General features: G+C 43.5%; 1 protein-coding gene across 4 annotated transcripts; it reads left to right on the forward strand.

The window, feature by feature from the left end:
* The first annotated feature begins 28 nt into the window (after nucleotides 1-28).
* Nucleotides 29-22,599, forward strand: ZSCAN30 (zinc finger and SCAN domain containing 30). Of its 4 annotated transcripts, none has more exons than XM_073898343.1 (5): nucleotides 29-174; nucleotides 2,398-2,558; nucleotides 14,939-15,438; nucleotides 15,721-15,853; nucleotides 18,546-22,197. In XM_073898343.1, the coding sequence occupies exons 3-5, from the start codon at nucleotides 15,031-15,033 to the stop codon at nucleotides 19,475-19,477; spliced, it is 1,473 nt and encodes a 490-aa protein (XP_073754444.1). In that variant the 5' UTR covers nucleotides 29-174; nucleotides 2,398-2,558; nucleotides 14,939-15,030; the 3' UTR covers nucleotides 19,478-22,197. The 4 variants fall into 4 exon arrangements, with proteins under 4 accessions (XP_073754444.1, XP_073754443.1, XP_073754442.1 ...); XM_073898342.1 differs by lacking the exons at nucleotides 29-174; nucleotides 2,398-2,558 and adding exons at nucleotides 7,489-8,784; nucleotides 9,950-10,059 and having other exon boundaries at nucleotides 18,546-22,599; XM_073898341.1 differs by lacking the exons at nucleotides 29-174; nucleotides 2,398-2,558 and adding an exon at nucleotides 7,489-10,059 and having other exon boundaries at nucleotides 18,546-22,599.
* Nucleotides 22,600-23,287: the final 688 nt, after the last annotated feature.

Consider the following 23,287-nt stretch of genomic DNA (forward strand, 5'->3'; position numbering starts at 1 on the left):
GGCGGCGGGTTAGGGGGAGGGTTGCGGCGATTTAACCCCTGAACCTTCGCGTAGCTGACCCATCCCAGCTGTAGCGAGCGACCTGGTCAGCCAGCGACAGGTCCCTTGCTGCCCTATCTGCCGGTTCTTGACGTGAATGTCGAAACATCTTTCGGGAAAGCTCTTTGGGGCAGGGTAGGTTTTCTGACTACGTAATGAGTTCTTTATTGTCTCTCTTTAAATCCCCACTCCTCCTCCTCTTCATGTTCGCTGGTGTGCTTCCATTCTAACTTTCTTCCTGTCCTTTCTGTTTTTTTCCCCCAGAACAGTGGTGTGCCTCCAAATCACCTGGGCTCCTTGTTAAAATACTTTTTACTGGGCCCCACGCCTAGAGTTTACCACTCAGTAGGTCTGGGGTGGGAGCTCAGGTTCACAGGTACTGCTGCTGTTGGTTCTGGGACCACACTTCGAGAACCATTGCCCTACAAATAAGTAATCCTCAGCAGTTAATTCCTGAGTTGCTGGGAAGCTGGATTTTGATGTACTTTGCCATCAAGGAAGGCCGCAGGGGGTCTTTCTAAACAGCTTGCTTAAGAGGAAATTAAAAAAAAAAAAAAACCAACAGGGAGACAAATGAAAATGAAAACACAACAGCCCCCAAATCTTTGGGATGCAGCAAAAGCTGTTCTAAGAGGGAGGTTTATAGCAATACAGGCCCACTTCAAGAAGCAAGAAGAATTTCAAATAAACCAACTTACACCTAAAGGAGCTAGAAAAAGAACGAACGAAACTCAAAACCAGTAGAAGTAATGAGATTAATAAAGACAAGATCAGAAATAAACAAAATAGAAACTAAACAGTTTGCTTGCCAGTACATTCCTCATGTGGCTAAAAGATCAGGATGAGAAGAAGGACCTGAAATTTGGGGGAGCAGGGCGCACATTGGAATAGGAAAGGTTATTGTTGTGTCCTTGGAAATTTCTTAGGAAGTACAGGGGGAGTTAGGAGAATGATTGAGACATATGAGATGTTGGGAAGAGGTACAGGTTTAAAAAAGTGGTGATTGGCTGAAATGATGGTTGAGGTAGAAGTAGAGGGCTTTCTGTCCCAGCCCAAGACCCTCTTCTGATGTATGAAATCTTAGGGACGTATGAGTGAGACTCTGATGTTCCTGTAAAGAACTTGTTTGGGTCCAGCCTCCCAAGAATGGAGTGCAGATACTTTACAAAAACAAAACAGCTTCCGGCGCCTGGGTGGTTCAGATGGTTAAGCGTCTGCCTTCGGCTCAGGTCATGATCCCAGGGTCCTGGGATCGGGTCCCACATCGGGCTCCCTGCTCCTTGGGAGCCTGCTTCTCCCTCTGCCTCTCTCTCTCTCTCTTTCTGTCTCTCATGAATAAATAAAAATAAAATCTTTAAAACAAAACGAAACAAAAAAACCCAGCTTCACTGTGATTTAAGAGACATACAATAATTTAGAGTATATAATTTGATAAGTTTTGTCATATGTATATGGTTGTGAAACCATCACCACAATCAAAATAATGAACGTATCCGCAAACTCAGAAATTTTCTTCTACCCTTTGAATCTCCTCCCTCTCTTCCCACAGCTCCCAACCACTGTTCTGCTTTGTGTAACTATAGATTAGTTTGCATGTTTTAGAGATATTTAAATAGAATCATACAGAATGTACTCTTTTTTTGGTCAGACTTCTTTCACTGAGCATTATTATTTTGAGATTTATCTGTATCACTGTTGTATATCAGTAGTCTATTGCTTTTTTTGCTGAATAATATTCCATTAGCTATATATGTATCACAATTTGTTTATCCACTCACGAGTTGATGGGAATTTGGGTTATTTCCAGTTTTTTATTATTATAAAGCTGCTATGAACATTGTTGTCCAAGACTTTATACGGACATGTACTTTTTTCTCTTTCATGGTAGTTGTATGTTTAACATTTTGAGAAACTGCTACACTGTCAGAGTGGCTGAACCATTTCGCATTCCCACCAGCAGTGTATGAGAATGCCATAGTTCATATACTACTCTATTTTTTTTAAGATTTTATTTATTTATTTGACACAGAGAGAGATAGTGAGAGACAGAGAGAGCACAACAAGCAGGCAGAGGGAGAGGGAGAAGCAGGCTCCCCGCTGAAGGAGCCCGATGCGGGGCTGGATCCCAGGACCCTGGGATCATGACCTGAGCCGAAGGCAGATGCTTAACCGACTGAGCCACCCAGGTGCCCCGATATACTACTTTAAACAGGTGTTCAGTAAAAAAGAATGAGAAATTTATTCAAAGGTTAATACTTAAGTACAAAGGTGAGGGTTTTGTTAACTTTTTACCTGGAAGTGATGATGTGAATATAGATTTTCTGAGTATTTAACCAAGGAAATCAAACTTTTTTTCAGATTGTGCTAGATTTGTTGCTTTGTGGAGTCTTATCAAAGATACTACATTCTGAGGCTGAGAAGCCAGCTTGGAATCTAACAGTTTGATCAATCGACCAAAACAACCCTAGACCCAACTGTGGTCCACACCAGCTGACACTGGAGAAGTTCTTCTCAGTAAGGTAAAAGGAATTCAAAGGTTTCCAGAGAGATCAGGAGTGATAATACAGGCATGGGAAATGATATGAGAGTCTCAAGAATGAAACTGATAGGTCACCCACCAATAGTCTACCTGATTTCCATTTCCTATTCCATTTCCTCTTGGGGGAAACTAGGCCAAACTAACATATGTCTGATTTAGGCATAGATTCTACAGCAGTGGTTCTTAATCTTTTTTGGGTAATACAACTACTTTGAGAATATGATAAAAACTACAGACCTCTTCCTTAGAAAGTTGGACATAAAGACCGACTGCTTATCCTGTATTGCTTCTTATGTATTATATTGTATTAGAAATTAATTTCCCTTGATAGTTAGACTATATAATCAGTCTTCACAAAGAATGAATTTCAATCTAAAAATCAATCGCCAGGTCCAGGTAAAAAAGGGAAATAAATCCAAATTGTGAAGCCAAATGAAAAATTTAACATTCCTTTTTGATCAAAGAAATATTAACACATAGGCCGCTGCTGTTTGATTTTGAATGGTACATCTAAATTATGGACAATTCAACATCTTTGAAATATTAATATGCATGTCCAATTGACTGTGACTTTTTAAAAACAGAACAAGTGCTGGGGCACCTGGGTGGCTCAGTCCATTAAGCTGCTGCCTTCAGCTCAGGTCATGATCCTGGAGTCCTGGGATCTGCTCAGCAGGGAGTCTGCCTCTCCCTCTGCCCCTCCTCCCCGCTTGTGTTCTCTCTCTCTCTCTAGCTCATGCTCATTCTTTCTCTCTCTCAAATAAATAAATAAATAAAATCTTAAAAAAAACCCAAAAAACCCAAAACAGAACAAGTGCTGAAAACTGAGACTCAGAAGGTGAAATAATGGCCAATACTATCAGTTCCTAAGGTTCACTTTGACAGAGATGAGTAGGCTTGTATCCCAAACACCAGAATTCTCCAAGACCTCTAGAGTTGAATTCAAATCAGATCATTTCTTTTATTTTCAGTCAGTGAGGTCATTGGCATCATTTTGAAAAGTCTTCAACTTCAAAACCAAGTCATAGCAGTTTAAACAACTCTTGGTCTGTACTTAACACATTGTTGTGGGTTGAATTGTGTTCCTCCTAAAAGATATGTTCAAGTTCTAACCTGTGGTACCTGTGAATGTGACTTTATTTGGAAATAGGATCTTTGCAGATGTAATCAAGTTAAAATGAGACCATGCTGGATTAAGGTGGGTCCTAACCCAGCAACTGGTGTCTTTATAAGAAGAGGTCAATTCACACACAAAGGAGACTCACAGAGAGGAGAGGACACCATATGAATGTGGAGGCAGTCATTAAAGTGATGCATCTCCAAGGCAAAGAACACCAAAGATTGCCAGCAGTTACCAGAAGTTAGGAGACAGGCATGAACCTCAGAGCCTTCAGAAAGAGCACAGTTCTGCCAGCACCTTGATTTTGGATTTGTAACCTCCAAACTGTGAGAGAATACATTTCTGTTGTATTAAGCCACTCTGTGGTACCAGAAGTGAGGTGCTGCTTTAACAAATACCTAAAAATGCTGATGTGGCTTTGGAGTTGAGTAATGACTAGAATTTGGAAGGGTTTTGAGGCTCATGATAGAAAATACCTAGGTTGCCTTGAAGAGATTGTTGGTAGAAATATGGATGTTAAAGGTGACTCTGGCAAAGGCTTGGAAGGAAGTGAAAAGGACAGTAGAAACCTTTTCTGTCATCTTAAAGATACATATATTGTCATGAACAGAATTTTGCTAAGAATAATGAGCATTAAATATACTGGTGAGGTATCAGACAGAAATGAGGAAAACATTGGAAGCTGGAGAAAAGGCGATACTTGTAAAGTAGCAGAAAATGGGCTGAATTGAATCATGTTCTGCTATTGGGTGGAAAAATAATTTGTAAGTGATGAAGTTGGACATTTAGCTGAGGATCTTTCCAAGCAAAGTTTGAAAAAGTGGCCTGGTTTTTCCTTGCAGACTATAGTAAAATATGGGAGGAAAGAGATAAATTGAGGAAGGCACTATTAAGCGAAAAGGAATCAGTACTTGATAATTTGGAAAAATTTTCAGCCTATCCTTGCTCTGGAGACAAGGCCACGAATGTAGCTGGACAACCTTTTGGTGAAGAGATTGGGTGTATGATTCATGCATCCAACCAACTATCTCAACAGAAACCAGAAGTAGAAATGGGTGATCCAGGAAGGATCTGAGAAGAACCCCTGCATATAATTGTGTGGATCCCCTTGATATCCACAGACAACCAACATGGTTGTTATATCACCAGAAACACTACCAGCTTGGACTGAATTGGACAGAGACAGGACAAAATGAAGGAAGCTTGCCAGATTTCTAGGGTTCTGCATGCAGGAAATGGGGCACCCAGTAGGCGGGTCCACTTAAGGGCTGGGAGACCAGGGCCACCTTAGCTGAGAGGGGCTGATGGACCTTCCATTGGCCCAAGGGACGTATTGAGCCACAGAGTAATAATTTGGGAACTCTACAAATATTTGGAAGTTAAACAGCCCATATCTAAATAACCTATGGTTCAAAGAAGAAATCACAAAGGAAATTAGAAAATATTTTAAACTGAATGAAAATGAAATGCAACAAACACAATTTTATGAGATGCAACCAAAGCAGTGCTTAGAGGAAATTTTATAGCTTCAAAATGCCTATCTAAGAAGAAAATCTCTTATCAATAACCTAAGTTTCCACCTTAAGAAGCCTGAAAATGGGCAGCAAACTTAACAACAAAAAAGCAGAAGGAAAGGAGTAATAATGATTAGAGTAGTAATGAATGAAATAGAAAAGAGGTAAACAATAAAGAAATAGCAATGAAACCAAAATTTTGTTCTTTGAAAATATGAACAAAAATCGACAAACCTTTAATAGGCTGACCAAGAAAAAAAGAGAGTGATTAACAAAAGCGGAGAAGAGGGGACATCACTACCAACGCTATAATAATTTAAAAGAATATAAGGGAACACTATGAATAACTTCATGCCAACGTATTATACAACATAAGTGTCATAGACAAATTACTTGAAACATACAAATTACTAAAAGTGACTGAGGGACGCCTGGGTGGCTCAGTTGGTTAACTGTCTGCCTCTGGCTCAGGTCATGATCCCAGGGTCTTGGGATCGAGTCCCGCCTTGGGCTCCTTGCTCAGTGGGGAGCCTGCTTCTTCCTCTGCCTGCTGCTCCCCCTGTTTGTGCTCTCTCTCTATCCCTGACAAATAAATAAATAAATACATATATACATACATTCAATCTTTAAAAAAAAAGGGACTGAAAAAAATAGAAAATGTGAATAAAGGTATGAAAAGTAAAGAAGTTGAATTAGTAATGAAAAATTTTCTAACAAAAGCACAGGCCCAGATGGCTTCACTACTAAATTCTTTTGAACAGTTAAAGAATAGCAGCCTTTCACAATCTCTCCCAGAAAATAGAAGGGCCAGTAATTACTTTGATACCGAAGCAGACAAGGACACCTGGGTGGCTCATTGGTTGAGCGTCTGCCTTCAACTCAGGTCATGATCCCAGAGTCCTGAGATAGAGCCCCACGTCTGGCTCCTGGCTCAGCTGGGAGCCTGCTTCTCCTTCTCCCTCTGCCTCTCCCCTTCTCATGCTCTCTCTCTCTCTCTCTCTCTGTATTTCTCTGTCTCAAATGAATAAAGAAAATCTTTTTTAAAAAAAAAAAAAGCAGACAAAGACAGCACAGGAAAAGAAAGCTACAGACCAGTATCTCTTAACAATATAGACACAAAAGTCCTCAATAATATATTAGCAAAATAACTTCATTAATATAGGGGCTCCTGGGTAGCTCAGTCAGTTAAGCGTCTGCTTTTGGCTCAGGTCAGGATCTCAGGGTCCTGGGAGCAAGCCGGCTTCTCCTTCTCCCTTTGCCCCTCCCCCCTGCTTGTGCACAGGGTCTATCTCCAATAAATAAAAAAATTTTTAAAAATTAACTTGATATATAAAAAAGGATTACATACCACGACTCAATAGGATTTATCCTAGTAAGTTGGTTTAATATCCAAAAATAAATCAATGTGGTTAGAGATTCAAATATCTTTCAATAATGTTTATCAATAATAGAATGAATGAATATTGGTATAATCATACAATGTAACATTATTAGAAATGAAAATGTAGAGGCGCCTGGGTGGCTCAGTCGTTAAAGCATCTGCCTTCAACTCAGGTCATGATCGCAGGGTCCTGGGATCGAGCCCCACCTCAGGCTCCCTGCTCCGCGGGAAGCCTGCTTCTCCCTCTCCCACTCCCCCTGCTTGTGTTCCTGCTCTCACTATCTCTCTCTGTCGAATAAATAAAATCTTTAAAAAAAAGAAATGAAAATGTACAGTGTATGAACAGATTTCACAATGTTGAATTCAGCCTGACTTAAAGGAATACATATTGAATTCCATTTATATACAGTACAAAAAGAGGCAAGACCAACCTATCATGTTCAAAGTTCAGTGTAGTGGCTATCTTTCAGGGCTAGAGGAGGGTGGTGACTTGAAGAGAGCACAAGGGGGACTTCTGAAGAGGCATAATGTTCTCTTTCTTCATCTGAGTGCTAGTAACATGAGTATGTTCAGTTTGTGAAAATTCAAAAAATAGTATGTGCATTTATTTACTTGTAAAATCAGCATTGCTAACCAATACTATTTGGCTGTTCTGCATTCACAGCATCAAAACACAGACCAAAATGCACCATTTTTTATTATAATGCTTCATTTTATTTTCTGAGACAACTCCACCTACCTATCTGGTCTCATTCTCTCCCCATCAGCTATGTATTCTTCTTTCCTTCTATCTTCAGTTTTTCTTCCTACTCACATTTTACCTTTTTTTCCTACAAATATAATTAGGTGTCTAGTATCTTTAAAAAAACAAAAACCTTTCAATCCTGTTGCCTAGTCCAGCCAAGTGTTCTTTCTTTTTCCTTCTTGCAGGATCGCATTTCTCAGAAGGAATTATCACCTGTTTTAAGTGTCTTATCTTATACTTCTTAACCCGTGGCAAGTACATTCCACAGGTAACATCTCTCAAGCTCTTCGTCTACCCCTCCCCTTAATTCCAGCATCACCTTAGCTCTTGCCTCCTCCATTTCTCTGCCCCGTCTGCTGATCCCCTCTTCTCTCTCCTGATACCCTCTTGACTTTTATGATGTTTGAACCATCTGGGCTTTCCTCCTCCAAGAAGCTTCTCTTCTCTATCTGTTCTTGCTCTTCCCACCCCCCAAACATTGGCATTTTATAATTTCCTGTTTATTTTCCATAAGATCTCCCTTGGTGATGTCATGCCCTTCTCCATCTTCAATCATATTTTCAGATACGACCAAATCCTCCTAAGTTCACGTTTCTAAACGTCTGTCCTCTTTTCCTTATCTGTTTTGCCCTTTAATCCACTCTACACAGTATGTTGGACACCGCCCCGAAGTACAGTTCTTGCCATGTCACATGTAAATGGCCTGCACTGATTACTAAAGGCATTTCTAATTCCCGAGCCTGGCATTTGAAACTCCAAACCTGACTCCACCGCATCCCTCAGCCTAGGTTCCAGCCAACAAAGATGCTGGGCTAATTCCTCAGCATGCCCTGAACTTCCCATTGCTGTGCTGTCCCTCAGGCCTCTCCTCTAAGTCATCATTTTAGTCGTTGGGCAAGACTCAGCTTGAGTAGCGCCTTCTACGAGAGAAAATTACTCTGAGTCTGTCCCGCTTGGTTTCGGCCCTCCATGCCCTTGCCCACGACGGCAGGGTCGATCCTCCGCCTTGCACCCTCGCCAAGCCTGCGCTGGGCCCTTCCCCTCAACCGCCACGCACTCCTCCCGTTAGCTTCTAGAACTGTCACTGAAGACAGCGTGTTTGTGGTGTACGAATGTCCTCCTCTTCCCCAAATTTACAGAGGGAGGGTTCTATTTTTATCTCCTTAGGTTTACACCAGACGCGCGCTCTCTATATATTTCTTTTTTCCTCTTTCCGTCGCCTGTCAACCATTTTGAATCGGGGCTGTCCCCACCAAGTCCCACCCGGACGCACACTCCCCCCCCGCTTCGCACCCCTCCTTCCAAGCCTCTGCGCCCCACGCCGGCCACAGAGCTGCAGTCCTCCGGGCTTCCTAGAGGGACGCGCCCGCCCGCACTTCCGGCGCGCGCGGCCGGAGGCCGTTCTGCTCCCTCCTGGAGTCCGTGCGGCAGCCGGCCGAGCGAAGGGTGAGTGAGGCGGCCCGGCAGCGTGGCCCCGGGTGCTTCCCAAACCGCCCCCGTCCGGCCTCAGCCCTCCCCGCAGCTTTGCCTTAGCCTGTCCCTGCCACAGGCAGCGCCTGCGGCTGTACCAGGTGGCCGCCCCTCCTCGACGCCTACGTCCGCCCGCCCGTCCGGCAGTCGGTCCGTTTCTTCCTGCGTCTGTCTGTTTGCCTGCTCATCCACCGCCCTAGCGTCCTTTGACTTCGCAAGCACTTACCGGGCGCCTCCTGTGTGCCAGGCCGCAGGCTGAGGAGTCGGCGATGAATTGAGGCAATCTTTCCTCCCCCTTCTTACGCGGCCAGAGCTCGCTCTTGAGTCAGGTCTCAGCTGTTCGTCTTGACTTCCCAGTCTAGGTTCGACCCTCATAGCCCTTTCTGCTTTCCCCTTTGTAGTTCTTATGAAGACTAAGTTAGGTAATTTTGTGTCCTTTCTACTTAACCTCTGCCTCCCTACTAAATTTTTAAGTTATGTAATGGCAAGGACACTAACTCTTTGCTCAGTGCCTAGCGCAGTGCCTGCATAAAGTAGGCATTTTGTAAATATTGTTAAAGAAATGTGTGGAAAAACACGGATCTCCTCGAAAGGGCCATTGGTTTGGTGGGGAAGGCATTTCAGCAGAGTACATATCTAAGAGCATGAACTCTGGAGTTAGACCATTTTGTTTGAGAACAGTCCAGACTACATCACTTCCAAACCATGGGACCTGAGACAAATTATGTAACTTCCCAGTTTCTGTTCAGTAAAACAGTAGAACCTAGACCATCAAGTGCTGCAAAGATGAAATGAACAGGTAGACCATGCTCAATTGTACAATAAAAGCTCAACTAGTTTTCTGTTACAATTAAGTAAGCAAACAATGCAGACACATTATAATAACAGCTATACTGCAGGAAGCAGTTTTGTCCAAAAGTGCCCTGGAGGTTCTTGGGTTGCTTGGACTAAGAGCTAGCTGGGACCAGGCTCTCACCTCCCAGAGGGAAGGGCCATATCTAAGCTTAGTGCTTCCAGCCCCCCCACATGGGTTCCCTAGACAACTCTGTAAACACTGACACTTGCAAACACAATTCTGGTCCCAAGCAGTTGACCTATGGCCCCCACTGACAAGGCTGCTTTCTCACATTTGTGCTATAAGAAGGTAGACGGAGCTCTTCCCTGAAACAGCAGCACCTCTCTCCAGAATTCCCGTTTGTGGGATAATGGAAGAATCACAGGACCTGTGCTCATGTTACTGACCCCTAGCTGGTAAGTTTCCCCAATAAAGCCTGTTCTATAACCCATGCCTTGTGATGTGGAATTTGCCTTTCCCTTGCGCCATATCTACCATGCATTGAGAACCTTTTCTGGGCCAAGTGTTTTAAAATATGAGTTTTATTATTAGGTATGGTGAAGCCAACAGATCAGGAGATGATCATTCAAAAAATAGTTTGTTACTTACAGTTTCCAAGAGGAGGAGGCATGCCATGCCCCACGTGGTCACGTGGCAAAATCACAGGATCAGTCAGGAGGCCAGGCGAGGGGAAAGTGGGTAGGAGTCTTTATTGTGGTTTCTGTGGAAGGACTGGGTGAAGGCAGGGTCGACAGGTTTAGGATTGGCTAATTTAAATAGTTTCAGTGGGCTCTGGGAGGCATAGATAAGCTCTCTCGCTTGTCCCTAATTTTCTGGCATCCGGCCCTGGGTGATTAGGGCAGGGGAATGGTGGCCCTGGATGTAAAAGCCCAGGGCAGGAGGTGGTGCCCTATGGGCTCTGGGTTGGGTGGTTTGCATATGAAAAGCACACTTGCAGGGGCGCCCGGGTGGCTCAGTTGGTTAAGCGACTGCCTTCTGCTTAGGTCATGATCCTGGAGTTCTGGGATCGAGTCCCGCATCAGGCTCCCTGCTCTGCGGGGAGTCTGCTTCTCCCTCTGACCCTCCCCTCTCTCATGCTCTCTGTCATTCTCTCTCTCTCTCTCAAAAAGTAAATAAAATTAAAAAAAAAAGAAAAGCACACTTGCAGGTGAGTTTATTATCTCTAGGAATCTGCTAGCCCTGGGAAGGACAGTCCCTACAGTGTAAGCAAGGCCCAGATGTCAAAACACCAGGATAAAAAGATATGCTTAACACCCTAAGCACTACTCCGGATGTCTTACTACTTCCAGTTCCTTTAATAACAGTGCAATGAAAGTATTAACTCCATTTTTAGGAGAGGAAATGGAATCTTTGGTTGGTGACTACTGTCACACAGCTATTAAGATAGAAGCTGCACTATGATTTCAAACTGTTGGGGCACTTGACTCCACAGCTGGTGTTCCTCCTGTGAGCTAAGTCATCTTTCTGCTGTATGAGAAGTGCCATGGAAACATCTTTCAGTCCTTACTAGGCATTTGATAGTTGATGTTGACCACTGCCTCTGAAACTCTGTCCCCTCCCCCACTATAGTGGTATTCATTCATGTATATATGGCACCTACTCTGTGCTGTGCATTGGATTGGGTGATAGAAAATGGTGAGCAAAAATGTTGATGTAACTTACAGTTGAATCATGGAGAAGATAGGTATTAAACCAATAGTCCCACTAAAGTATATAAACTGACGAGAGCAGTGCTCTTAGAGAAAGGAACATAATTCTCTTATGACTCCTTGACCGACCCAACCCTGCCTGCACATCAGAATCACTTGCAGAATGTTTTACAAATAGGAAACCAAGGGTCTGACTCAGGCTGGGGCACAGCTCAGGCATCTGTAAAACGAGATAAGTACGACCAAAGAGATTAGCTAAGGACTGATTTTCCCCCTGCATTTGCTTTATAAAAACTGGTCAGAGGGGGCGCCAGGGTAGCTCAGTCGTTAAGCATCTGCCTTCGGCTCAGGTCATGATCCCAGGCTCCTGGGATCGAGCCCCGCATCGGGCTCCCCACTCAGCGGGAAAGCCTGCTTCTCCCTCTCCCTTTGCCGGTTCCCCCTTGCTTGTGTTCCCTCTCTCACTGTGTCTTTCTCTGTCAAATAAATAAATAAAATCTTAAAAAAAAAAAAACTGGGCAGAGGAACGGGGTCAGATTTGCAATTTGAAAAGGTCTCTGGTTACAGTATGAGCAGACTGTTAATGTATAGTGTGACAGGGCGGTTACTGGGATGAAGACAGTGGTGGCAGAGATGGGGAAGGGCAGATTCTGGAGACAGGCAGTAAAATCAGTAGGACTTAATTTGCATTAAATACAGAAAAGAAGCGTTAGGGATGCTTCCAGGTTTCTAGAAGTGCAGCCAGATGGATGTTGCTCCTTCCTGAGAGGGACCACTGGGAGAGGAGCAGAATTGGAGTGGGAGGAATCATCAATTGGTCATGGATGTGCTGTTTGAGGTCCTTTTGAGAAATTCAAGAGGCGTTATGGGAATAAGGAACAGTGGGTAAATAGGGCTGGTGCTCAGATGAGGGGTCCAGAGTAGAGATGCCTGGAAGACAGTGAAGACAGTGCCAGACTTAAGGGCTAACCTATGGAACTCTGATGTAGAAGAGCGTGGGCCTGTGAAGAAGATGGAAGAAGGAAGAGAAACAATGCTGTATGATGAAAGACTTCCTTTCAGCCACATACCCATGGAAGATAAGTTGGTGAGGCATATTATAATAAAAATTTAGTATCACGAACATTGAAATTAAAGGGCAAGATCCATGACATAGACCAGTGATCACTAAGTAAAACACACATATATCCATGTGATATGTGATCCATATGATGCTTGGTAAATGCTATATACACAGTAATGCATAGATCTGACGATGTTTTGTTATGGGATTTCTTAAATGCCAATTTGTCATAAATAAGAACTAAAGAAATTTATTCTTATTTTTCAAATACTAAAAAATTAAGAGGAAGAATATCCCTAAGTTTCTCTGTGTTTAGGTGTGTATGGCAAAAACACAGTTCAGGAAATGCTGCTTTGTAGATAGATCTAATTTTATCATAAATCACTCAGGAAATGATTCCACCATCCTTTAAGTCACCAGCACTAGGCGAAAACCTGTCCTTAACTCATCTTCCAAATCCTTACCCAGTGTGCCCCTAAGTCCTGTCAAATCTCCCATCTTTATCTTTGGCTCCCATAGCTCAGGGCCTTCTCGCCCAAATGGTTGCCACAGACCCCTTCCTGAGTGGGCAGACGGACCGTCCAGCCATTCCCGTGGCTCAAATGCAAACTGCAATACAATCTTTCAGACCCTTGGCCTACTATCCCTCTGTAGGTGCCTCCTTTCTCACTATTCCTGAACTATGCCACAGGCTCTGGCCCGTTTTTGTTTTATTTTATTTTGTTTTTAAACATGGCTTCATATCAGAAGCATTTGGGGCACTTATTGAAGTCTCCCCCACAGAGATTCTGACTCAGGAAGTCTATTGTGGGGTCCATGCTCCATGGCTGATTCTGAGCCAGAGGTGACGACCACTAGTCTGGCCTCCCTAACCCACCTGCAGCTCCCCCAATGGGCCACATCTACCCACTGTTGTCTTTGCCTGAATGACCTGACTGGGCATCTTCACCTGGCTCATTCTTATCAGACTCCGCTGACGGGTCTCCCCCTGCAGGCAGCTCTCCCTGGTCTTAGTTGTCCTTTTCTGTGCTACCTTGCCCATCCCTCTATCCTTGGGTTTATCACACTGCCTTTGCCGGTTTACCTCTTACTTTCCCATTCTAGGGAGTCTTTGAGGACAGAGCTTTTAATCCTGAGAATCCTGTTCAGTAAACTGCCTAGCATATAGCTTGAGTATTTTTTGAAATAATGGGTGAAGGAATTCATTCCTCTTTTCTTGGTACTGTCTTAGAACCTGTGACTTAAAGTCAAGAATTCTTTGTACGTTCACTCTGGCCATTCTCCATGACACTTTCCTAACATTTTCACCATCATTTAAAATATGTAGTATCAACCAAGATGGTCCTGGGTTAACCCATTCTGTAATAAAAAACAGGTGCATTAGAATTGGGCAACCCTAGGTTCATGTCTTGAGTTTGCTATTTACCAGGTTGGGGCCATGGGTAAAATAACTTTATTTATTTTATTTTTTTTAAACATTTTATTTATTTATTTGACAGAGAGAGTCACAGCGAGAGAGGGAACACAAGCAGGGGGAGTGGGAGAGGGAGAAGCAGGCTTCCTGCGGAGCCGGGAGCCCAATGTGGGGCTCGATCCCAGGACTCTGGGATCATGACCTGAGCCGAAGGCAGATGCTTAAGGACTGAGCCACCCAGGCACCCTGATAAATTAACTTTTAAAAATCTCAGTTTCCTCATCAGTAAAATGGGGATGATAATACTTACCTCATAGTATTATTGTCAAGCCCCAATAAAATAGTATTTGTAAAGTGCCCGGCCCATAGTAGGTGTTTTTTTAAATTAACATATAATGTATTATTTGTCTCAGGGGTACAGGTCTGTGATTCAACAGTCTTACACAATTCACAGCACTCACCATAGCACATACCCTCCCCAATGTCCATCACTCAGCTACCCCATCCCTCCCACCCCCCTCCACTCCAGCAACCCTCAGTTTGTTTCCTGAGATTAAGAGTCTTCTATGGTTTGTCTCCCTCTCTGGTTTCATTCATAGTAGGTGTTTATTAAGTGCAAATTCCTTTGAGGGAGACCCCGTGACATTATAGAACTCAATACTCTTGTTGCAGAGTCTGGTTCTGCTGCTTACAGGCTGTGTATCTTTGGTCAACTTATACATCTCAGTAGCCTCATTTGGAAATAGGTATAATTATGATCGTCCTTTGGAATTATTAAGGAAATTATAAATATCCAGCTACTGTTGGCATCTAGTAGGTACTCACTAAAATGTGATTATTATTCTGAGAAGTAATAATATACTACAGTGTCTTTCCTGCTTTCCATGATCCAGAAGCATTATTTATTATCCCTGATGTTGAGCCTAATAGTATTTCTAAAAGTTGAGTTGATTTTTGTGATTCTTAAATTTTCTATTTCCTATCTTGAAAAAATCCTGAATCATCTATTAATGTATTGCTTATATGGAAGTTCCTTTTTAGTCACTTTTCTTTACAGTGCTACAGTCTCTGGCAATTGGTCTTTGAAAACCTGCCTTTTTGTTCTAAGCACATTTTCCCCTGTGTAACATTAGCATTGTCCCTCTCAGGAGTCCCCTGAAGAATCAGAATTCAGAAGGAATCTCTTAGACACAGACTTCATTCCTTCCCTGACGCAACTGGGCAGCATTTTCTGCCCAGAATGTCAGGAAAAGCTGCAGGCCTGGCCTACCATGCTCCAAAAGAACAAGAAGGATTTGTAATTGTGAAGGTTGAAGAAGAGAATTATGTTTGGGGGCAGGACCTTGGCCTTCAGGGAGGCCCCTGCAGCCCAGAGACCTTCCGCCAGCGTTTCAGGCGGTTTGGCTGCTCTGATTCCACGGGGCCCCGGGAGGCCCTGAGCCGGCTCCGAGAGCTTTGCCATCAGTGGCTGAGGCCAGAGGTGAACTCCAAGGAGCAGATCCTGGAGCTGCTTGTGCTGGAGCAGTTTCTGAGCATCCTGCCTGAGGAGCTGCAGGCCTGGCTGCGAGAGCACCAGCCCGAGAACGGAGAGGAAGCCGTGATTCTGTTGGAAGAGCTGGAGAAAGAGCTTGATGAGCCAAGGAAACAGGTAAGAAGTAGGTGATGTGTTTGCTTGTTTTACCAATTATAAGTTAATGGGGAAGCCATTGTGAGTGACCTTGACGTCGCAGCTATCAGAGAGTTATAAAATTTTTGTCTTTTGGGTTATTATTTGTCCACTGGGGTCAAGGCACTAGGGCTTTTAGGCCTGTTGTTTTCTATCTAATCATCTGAATGAGTTTCTGGCTCTAGCTGTCTTGCCCCTTTGTTCTAGGGTTTTTTTTTCTTCTGTATCCTCAGAATCATAGTGCTGGTACTTGATTACTCCTAGGACACAGCTCATGGAATGATCTGGAAGGAAATGACATCCATAGGAGCACTGAAGTCTCTGAGTATACAGCTCCAGCCCTTGGAGAATCAGTGCAAGAGTGAGACTCAGGAGCCCCAGACTTCCCACGAGAGAGGTGAGGAGTTGCAGTCCATTCGGGGTTCAGTACAATGGTAGGGCTGTCAGCTGTGGCATAGCACGTTTTCTTAATGACAGTCACTTGTGGCTGTCATTAAGCGTAGTGGAAAGGCCCCCTCCTTGCCTTGAAATATTCTTCTATTGGCTATGCCTAGAATCCGAAATTCCAATATAATTTCTAACTTTGGATTAAGAATTAAGGTCTTTAATAAAATTCTCTAATACCCATAATATTCAAAGACCAATATACTGTTGTTGTTTTAATATTGTGGTCCACTGGCAAGGCAGTGCCTAAGATGGAGATGAATAATGTATCAGTAACAGAAACTACATAATATCTTGAACAGGGAAGTTCAGTATTAAGAATTATTGACTATAATAGAGTTGATTACGAAGTGGTAAAGAAAGAAACAACACTAAAGAATACAGGAATAACAGATGCAGGGAATCTTTAGGGCTGAGGCAGAGCACCCAAGGAAGACACAAATCTGTAAGAGAGTACCACATCTTCCTGGACTAAGCATCTCACTGCCTCTGATTCCATCTGCGTCACATCTCTCTGGTCATCTTAGCACATATCTCTGGACATCTTCAGTTTCTCCACATTCATTTGAAGTACAGGGATCAAAAAAAAAACCACCTCTAATGAGGATCTGATTAATTTAAAATATACGATAGATTCATTTCACAACTTTTGCGTGTTGTCATCCATATGTTTTTGTTCCCTCCCAGTGGTACATTACTGTTGTGAACTGATAAATCTCATTGTGCACATTTCTCTTTAGCCTTAGGGGTCTTGGTTAGACCTGCCTCTGAAGAATTAATGTAGAGCATTTCACATCTGTCACCTAGGTTGTGAGGTTTAAATCCCTGGGGGGTTCCACCCTTCGAGGATTGTAAGAGTCACCATGTCATTTTTACAACCTTATACCCTTGGTTTTAATTTTCCCATAGGTTCTTCACTAGCCTAACAGTATATCTTACCAGAAGAAGAGCCTGAGATATGGCGATTTGGGTGCATGTGATTTAAAGGAGGGCGTGCTCTTCAGGAGAAATCTGTAAAGGAGAGAAGCAAGGTTAGGAAGGGAAGAGATCAAACCATGATGTGGTCTTGGGTAAAACCTAGCCTTGGCCTAATCTCTTAATCCCTGCCCGCCCCCTCAGGCACTGCTGAGTTGGCCCTTCTTAAAGCAGTCGGGGGGGTGAGGCAGTGAGGGTGTAAATAACATCCTGGGCCAGATGGTTCTCATCAGCCAGGGCAACTCTCCAGAGGAGGGGGCAGCTGTGGCTTTAGGAGCCAACACTCAGAGCAGCTGCGGGAAGGAGGCACCATATTCATAAAGCAGATCTGGATAGGCGGTGCAGCATCATCTACATAACATTAAGGCTAAAAGCATGTTTGTTAATGTGGAATTAAAGTCACATCCCTAGTTAAAAGGCTTTTTAGACAGGGGCACCTGGGTGGCTCAGTCGGTTAAGCGGCTGCCTTCGGCTCAGGTCATGATCCCAGGGTCCTGGGATCGAGCCCCCCCGTCCGGCTCCCTGCTCAGCGGAGAGCCTGCTTCTCCCTCTCCCTCTGCCTGCCACTCTGCCTGCTTATGCTGTCTCTCTATCTGTCGAATAAATAAATAAAATCTTAAAAAAAAAAAAAAAGGCTTTTGGACCACACAGGTCCCTGAACAGGTAGGGGGCCTAGGGGAAAACTTCAGGCCTTGATGTTGAGCATCTCTGAACCCTGGCTCTTCCAATTATGAATTCTATGGCCTTACATAGGTAATGTTGCCTCTCTGAGCCTTCGTTTCTTGATCTGTAAAATGCATTCAAGTTTAGAGGACTTCTGGGAGGATGAAAGTAAATGAACAGTTTTTCAGATTTACCCCCTCAAAATAATTCAGGTTTCCCCAGCCATCATCTCGTAGTCTCCTTCTGAGTTACTAAAAATCTAGAAACTAGAGGGGCTGGTTGTGAGAGTTCAAAATTTGGCTCCAGGTGGTCACATCTGCCTCGTTTCCATCTGCCTTTGACCATTTGCACATAAAATAGTAAACATATAAGACTCCCACCTGATCCCAAAATGAGTCAGGAAACCACAATACTCCTTTTCTTATGCTCTGTGTGTCTTATTCTATTTGCTTATAATCGTTTATCTACTTAGAACCTACCAGAACCTGCAATTGCCATAATGCATTCTAGTTCCTGCTTCTGTAACTCTGCTCAATTCTAATCCTGAAAGCATTTCCTAGTCATATATTCTGCTCTCCTTCTTTTCTAGGAGCACCACTTATTCAGGTTTCTTAGACCTCTTTCTTTCTCCTGACCACTCCCTATCATCTCTTTCCCTTTCCCTCATTATCAAAAAATGCATCTTCTCCTCTAACCCAGGATTGTCTCTTAGCTTCCTGGTCTCTCACTGCTCCTCCTATTTATCACCATCTCCTCTAACTGATGTCTTTTCCTGCTCACCATCTCTCCTCTCCAGTGCTGCATCTCCCTTACTCTCTGAGGGTGCCACCTCTCACCACCCCAGGCCACTTCTCTAAATTCTAGATTGGGAAGCTAGTTCTTAAGAGTTTTCCTCCTGATAGGTGAATATCTATTTCATTTGGGTTACTCTCAATTCCTGTTATAATAGATTCCTTCCTTCCAACATGGGGATCAAATGACACCAGTATTTTTATTCACATTTTTAGATGGCAAGCTGGCGGCTGACAGAGTATTAACAACAAAGCAAGAAATTATGGAATGTGTAGCATCAGCAGCCATGATATCCCCAGGAAGACTCCCTGGGGAAACTCCTTCAGGACAGATAGTTGAAGAAGCTTTCAGAGGTCTGGACAACTTTGAGAAGCCAAAAGGAACTGCTGCAAGGAGCAAAATGAGTCCACTCCCTTCCCAGGAAAGACATCTTAGTCTGGCAACCTTCAACAAGAAAATCTCCACTGAAGAGTGTGTCCTTGAATGTAACAAGAGTGAAAGGACTCTGAGTGTGAATTCAAATGTCTTGACACGACAGAGAATTCATGCGGGAGGAAAGGTCTACGAGTGCTTGGACTGTGGGAAAGCCTTTTGCCAGAGCTCAAAGCTGATTAGACATCAGAGAATTCACACTGGAGAGAGGCCTTATGCATGTAAAGAGTGTGGCAAAGCTTTTAGTTTGAGCTCGGACCTTGTTAGACATCAGAGGATTCATAGTGGTGAAAAACCCTATGAATGTTGTGAATGTGGAAAAGCTTTCCGGGGCAGCTCAGAGCTCATTAGACATCGGAGAATTCACACCGGAGAGAAACCCTATGAATGTGGTGAATGTGGGAAAGCCTTCAGCCGAAGCTCAGCCCTCATTCAGCACAAGAAAATTCACACTGGAGACAAAGGCTATGAGTGTACTGAATGTGGTAAGGCTTTTGGTAGAAGCTCTGTCCTTATTGAACATCAAAGAATTCACACTGGAGAAAAACCTTATGAGTGTAACGAATGTGGAAAATCCTTCAATCAGAGTTCAGCCCTTACACAGCACCAGAGAATCCACACTGGGGAGAAGCCTTATGAATGTAGCGAATGTAGGAAAACATTTAGGCACAGGTCAGGCCTTATGCAGCACCAGAGAACTCACACCAGAGTTTAACTCTTGGGTAAGGATTGTACAATTGTGTAATACCAGGGATTTACTTTGGTGGTGAGATTCCCACCGAAGTGAGAAGTTTCCCAGGAGCAGAGTTTCTGTCCTTCCAGTCTAAGTCAGTACTTGCTGTACAAGGAGATCCACACAAAGATGGTTGTTGATGTGTTGAATGGGCACTTTCACAGTAAAGCCAGGTTTGGGGCAAAGATCCTGAAAGAACTCCTTATAAGATGGACTGAGAGGCGGTGCCTCCAATGGCAAGGATCTCTGTCCAGCAAGAACAGCATGCATTTGGCTGTTGGAGGCATATGCTGAGAGTCACTTGGTTCTCTGAAGTGTTCAATTATGAGGTTGTGAAATGTTGAATTATGCTCTGGATCAGTTTATAGTTCACTCTGCCCCCTTGCCAGTTCTCTTCTCAGCCCTGAGCTTCCTGAGGTCAATTGAGGTCTGTTTATTGTGCACCTGCTATGTGACAGTCATCAGGGGCAGGCATAGCCATTGCCCTCCCAGAGTTAAGGGCTAATGGGATACATATATACTTATTAAGCAGGTAATTACAGTAAAGTGTGATAAGTAGAATAATCTAGGATTCTGTCAAAATACGTGGCAGGGCCATCTAACCTGGTCTACAAGACACTAAAGGCTTCTTGGATGTGATGAAATCTCTTGGGGGATAAAGGGTGGGTATAAGCCAAGTCAAGGCAAGAGGGAAGAGAACATTATAGACAGAGGTTATAGCACATACAAAGGCATGGAGAGAGGATCTACAGATGTCTCTTCATCAGGACTCCTCCGGCAGGAATTTGTTCATGTAGACTCTGGTTCAGAAGCGAGGACATGTGTTGGTTCCTCACTTCCTGTTTATAATCAGTGAGTTGGATAGCCTATCCCAGATCCAGAGTTACTTAAGAGACCTTGAGGGACTCAGGACAATTAGTGTGATGGTAGACTTTGGTGCATCTTATGGAAAAAGACATGTAGGTACACCAAGGAAAGAAAAGGTATTGGAGGCTAGAGGGACAGTGTTGGTGTCCCATAACCCTAGGGCTCAGGAAATGGGAAGCTGACAGGAGCACAGGAGTGGGAGGTCTGCCTTCCCAGGATCCACTATTCCTCATTTCCTGTCTCCTCCTCTTATCGTCAGGCTCGAAGATACTAAGCTACTTAAAGGCAATGAATACTTATTGAATTACCCCCTTAGATTACTCAAAACTCTACTTCTCTGCTAATTTTTATTTCAGCAGTTTTAATTAACCCACCATTAATTGCTGAAGGCAATTCATATGTAAGAGAAGGTTTGATTTCCCTTCTGAATACTGTCTCTTTTGAAGACCTGGTGATCAAAGCTGTTGTGGGTAATAGGGGAGGTGAAGTTGGGCGTGACGGTGGGGGGGGGCAGTCTCTGTATCCATAGGTTGGAGGATTTTCATTGAGTGAGGTCAGTTGGAATTCTGGAGAGACCCTTCAAATGGATGAAGTTGCCTTTTCCTCTAGGTGACAATCGGATGATTTCATGTTTTTAATTTTATTTAATAGGTTTTTTTTCCAGGTTGTGAATTAATTGTAAATATTGATAATATAGAAAATGAGAAAGTAGAAGTCACCCTCAATCCCACCACCCACAAAAACATTGTTAATATTTTGCAGTTCTATTATTTTTTTCTTTCTTTCCCCAACCCTAGTATTTTTTGGTAAAAGTCATGTTTGGTAAATCATTTTTAGTAACTGATTTTAACATTTATACTTTGAGTATATACTTAAACTGTTTAGTATTAGAATGTAATACAAGATGTATTATAATAAAATTTGAATCTCAAGTTTTGCTTTGAAATGCTTTGTTCAGGAATAGGGAGCCTAGTAACACAAGTGGAGGTGTGCTGGGAGAAAGAGGGAGGGAATTGTGGCAAGAAATCAGGGAGTGGGTGTGCTTGGCTTTTATTTCCTGGTTCAGGTGTCTGGAAACATAGCTAGTCCCTTGGGCTACAGTTCACCAGGTGAAGTCCCAAAATCTAGGGGCAGCTGGCTGAGAAATCATGGGAAGGAGAACGAATAGCCTCTTTAAACACATACACATTGTGTTTCTCCCCCACCCCCCACCCCGCAGGAGCAAGAGCCTGAGACTGCCATGGACTTCCCCTCCTCTCTCAGCAGGTCCTCATTGAAACGTGCAGAAAAACCCTAAGACCCTTTAGATTTGTGATCATTTGCACCAGTTAACAAGACAGCTGCAGATGATAGTTACTGAGTAGCAATGTCTGGTTCTGACCCATCAGAAAGCAGGGTCTGCCCACAGGGCTCACCCTTCCTTGCAGAAATGCTCTCCAGGTCAGTTTCTTCTGCATGGGAAATAGTCTTAATTGGCAATCCCTCTTACTTGGAGGATTCACTTAATGGGGCAAGAGAAGCAAAGGATTTCACAAGGGAACTTGGAGATACCAAGGTCAGATTTGCTTAAATTTCCAATCTCCAGCTGGACAATTAATTGCAGGAAATGAGGAGGGAGAAGGCGAGAGGTAGGAAAGTGATAGTAAGCACCCTGCCTAAATTGCACATCTTATTTAAAATCACCTTTGAGGGCGCCTGGGTGGCTCAGTCGTTAAGTGTCTGCCTTCGGCTCAGGTCATGATCCCAGGGTCCTGGGATCGAGCCCCGCATCGGGCTCCCTGCTCAGCGGGGAGCCTGCTTCTCCCTCTCCCACTCCCCCTGCTTGTGTTCCCTCTCTTGCTGTGTCTGTCAAATAAGTAAAATCTTTAAAATAAATAAATAAAATCAACTCTGACATCTACCTTATATTGGTGCCTGCTCTTTCATAAACACAAAGAACGTTGAAGCTTTAACTATAAAACGTCATCTACTTCAGCTCCTTTAAACTGAGGGTGGAGTTGTAAGGTGACTTGCTTATGGCTGCAGAATTCATGGAAAAGCATGATGAACAAAGCACTGATGAACAAAGGGCTGTACTTCAAGGTTATTGCTTTCCTCAACTACAGAAATCATGCAAATAACTTATATTTGCACAGAGATAATTTGCAGGACTTTTCTGTACACTAGTGTGAGATGGTTGTGTCTGCCACTGTCACTTAACAAGCATGGGTCAGAGGGTCAGAGTTAACAAGTTAGACAACTTCCTAGGACTTGGGAGGGACAGAGATGCTACGGAAAGCATGTGCTTCTCTTAGTATTTCTTGACTATCCTGGGCGCTCACTCCTTTTACCTTTTTTCCTCTTACAAGTATTTATTGTAGGAAAGTTTGGAAGACAGAAAAATCACAAGATGGCTGCATAATATTCCATTGTGTATATATACCACCTCTTCTTTATCCATTCATCTGTTGATGGACATCTTGGCTCTTTCCACAGTTTGGCTATTGTGGACATTGCTGCTATAAACATTGGGGTGCACGTACCCCTTCGGATCCCTACATTTGTATCTTTGGGGTAAATACCCAGTAGTGCAATTCCTGGATTGTATGGTAGCTCTATTTTCAACTTTTTGAGGAACCTCCATACTGTTTTCCAGAGTGGTTGCACCAGCTTGCACTCCCACCAACAGTGTAGGAGAGTTCCCCTTTCTCCGCAACCCCTCCAACATCTGTTGTTTCCTGACTTAATTTTAGCCATTCTGACTGGTGTGAGGTGGTATCTCATTGAGGTTTTGATTTGGATTTCCCTGATGCCGAGTGATGTTGAGCACTTTTTCATGTGTCTGTAGCCATCAAAAGGAATGAGATCTTGCCATTTGCAACGACGTGGATGGAACTGGAGGGTGTTATGCTGAGTGAAATAAGTCAATCAGAGAAAGACATGTAT

The sequence above is a fragment of the Callorhinus ursinus genome, unplaced genomic scaffold (genome assembly GCF_003265705.2).
Source record: "Callorhinus ursinus isolate GAN/ISIS: 27379988/994484 unplaced genomic scaffold, GSC_fseal_2.0 scaffold11, whole genome shotgun sequence".
Taxonomy (NCBI): Eukaryota; Metazoa; Chordata; class Mammalia; order Carnivora; family Otariidae; genus Callorhinus; species Callorhinus ursinus.

Coding starts and splice junctions, on each gene's coding strand:
- ZSCAN30 (XM_073898343.1), top strand. CDS start 15,031: ATGTCAGGAAAAGCTGCAGGCCTGGCCTACCATGCTCCAAAAGAACAA. Junction 15,439..15,720: donor TTGATGAGCCAAGGAAACAG/GTAAGAAGTAGG, acceptor GATTACTCCTAG/GACACAGCTCATGGAATGAT. Junction 15,854..18,545: donor CCAGACTTCCCACGAGAGAG/GTGAGGAGTTGC, acceptor TCACATTTTTAG/ATGGCAAGCTGGCGGCTGAC.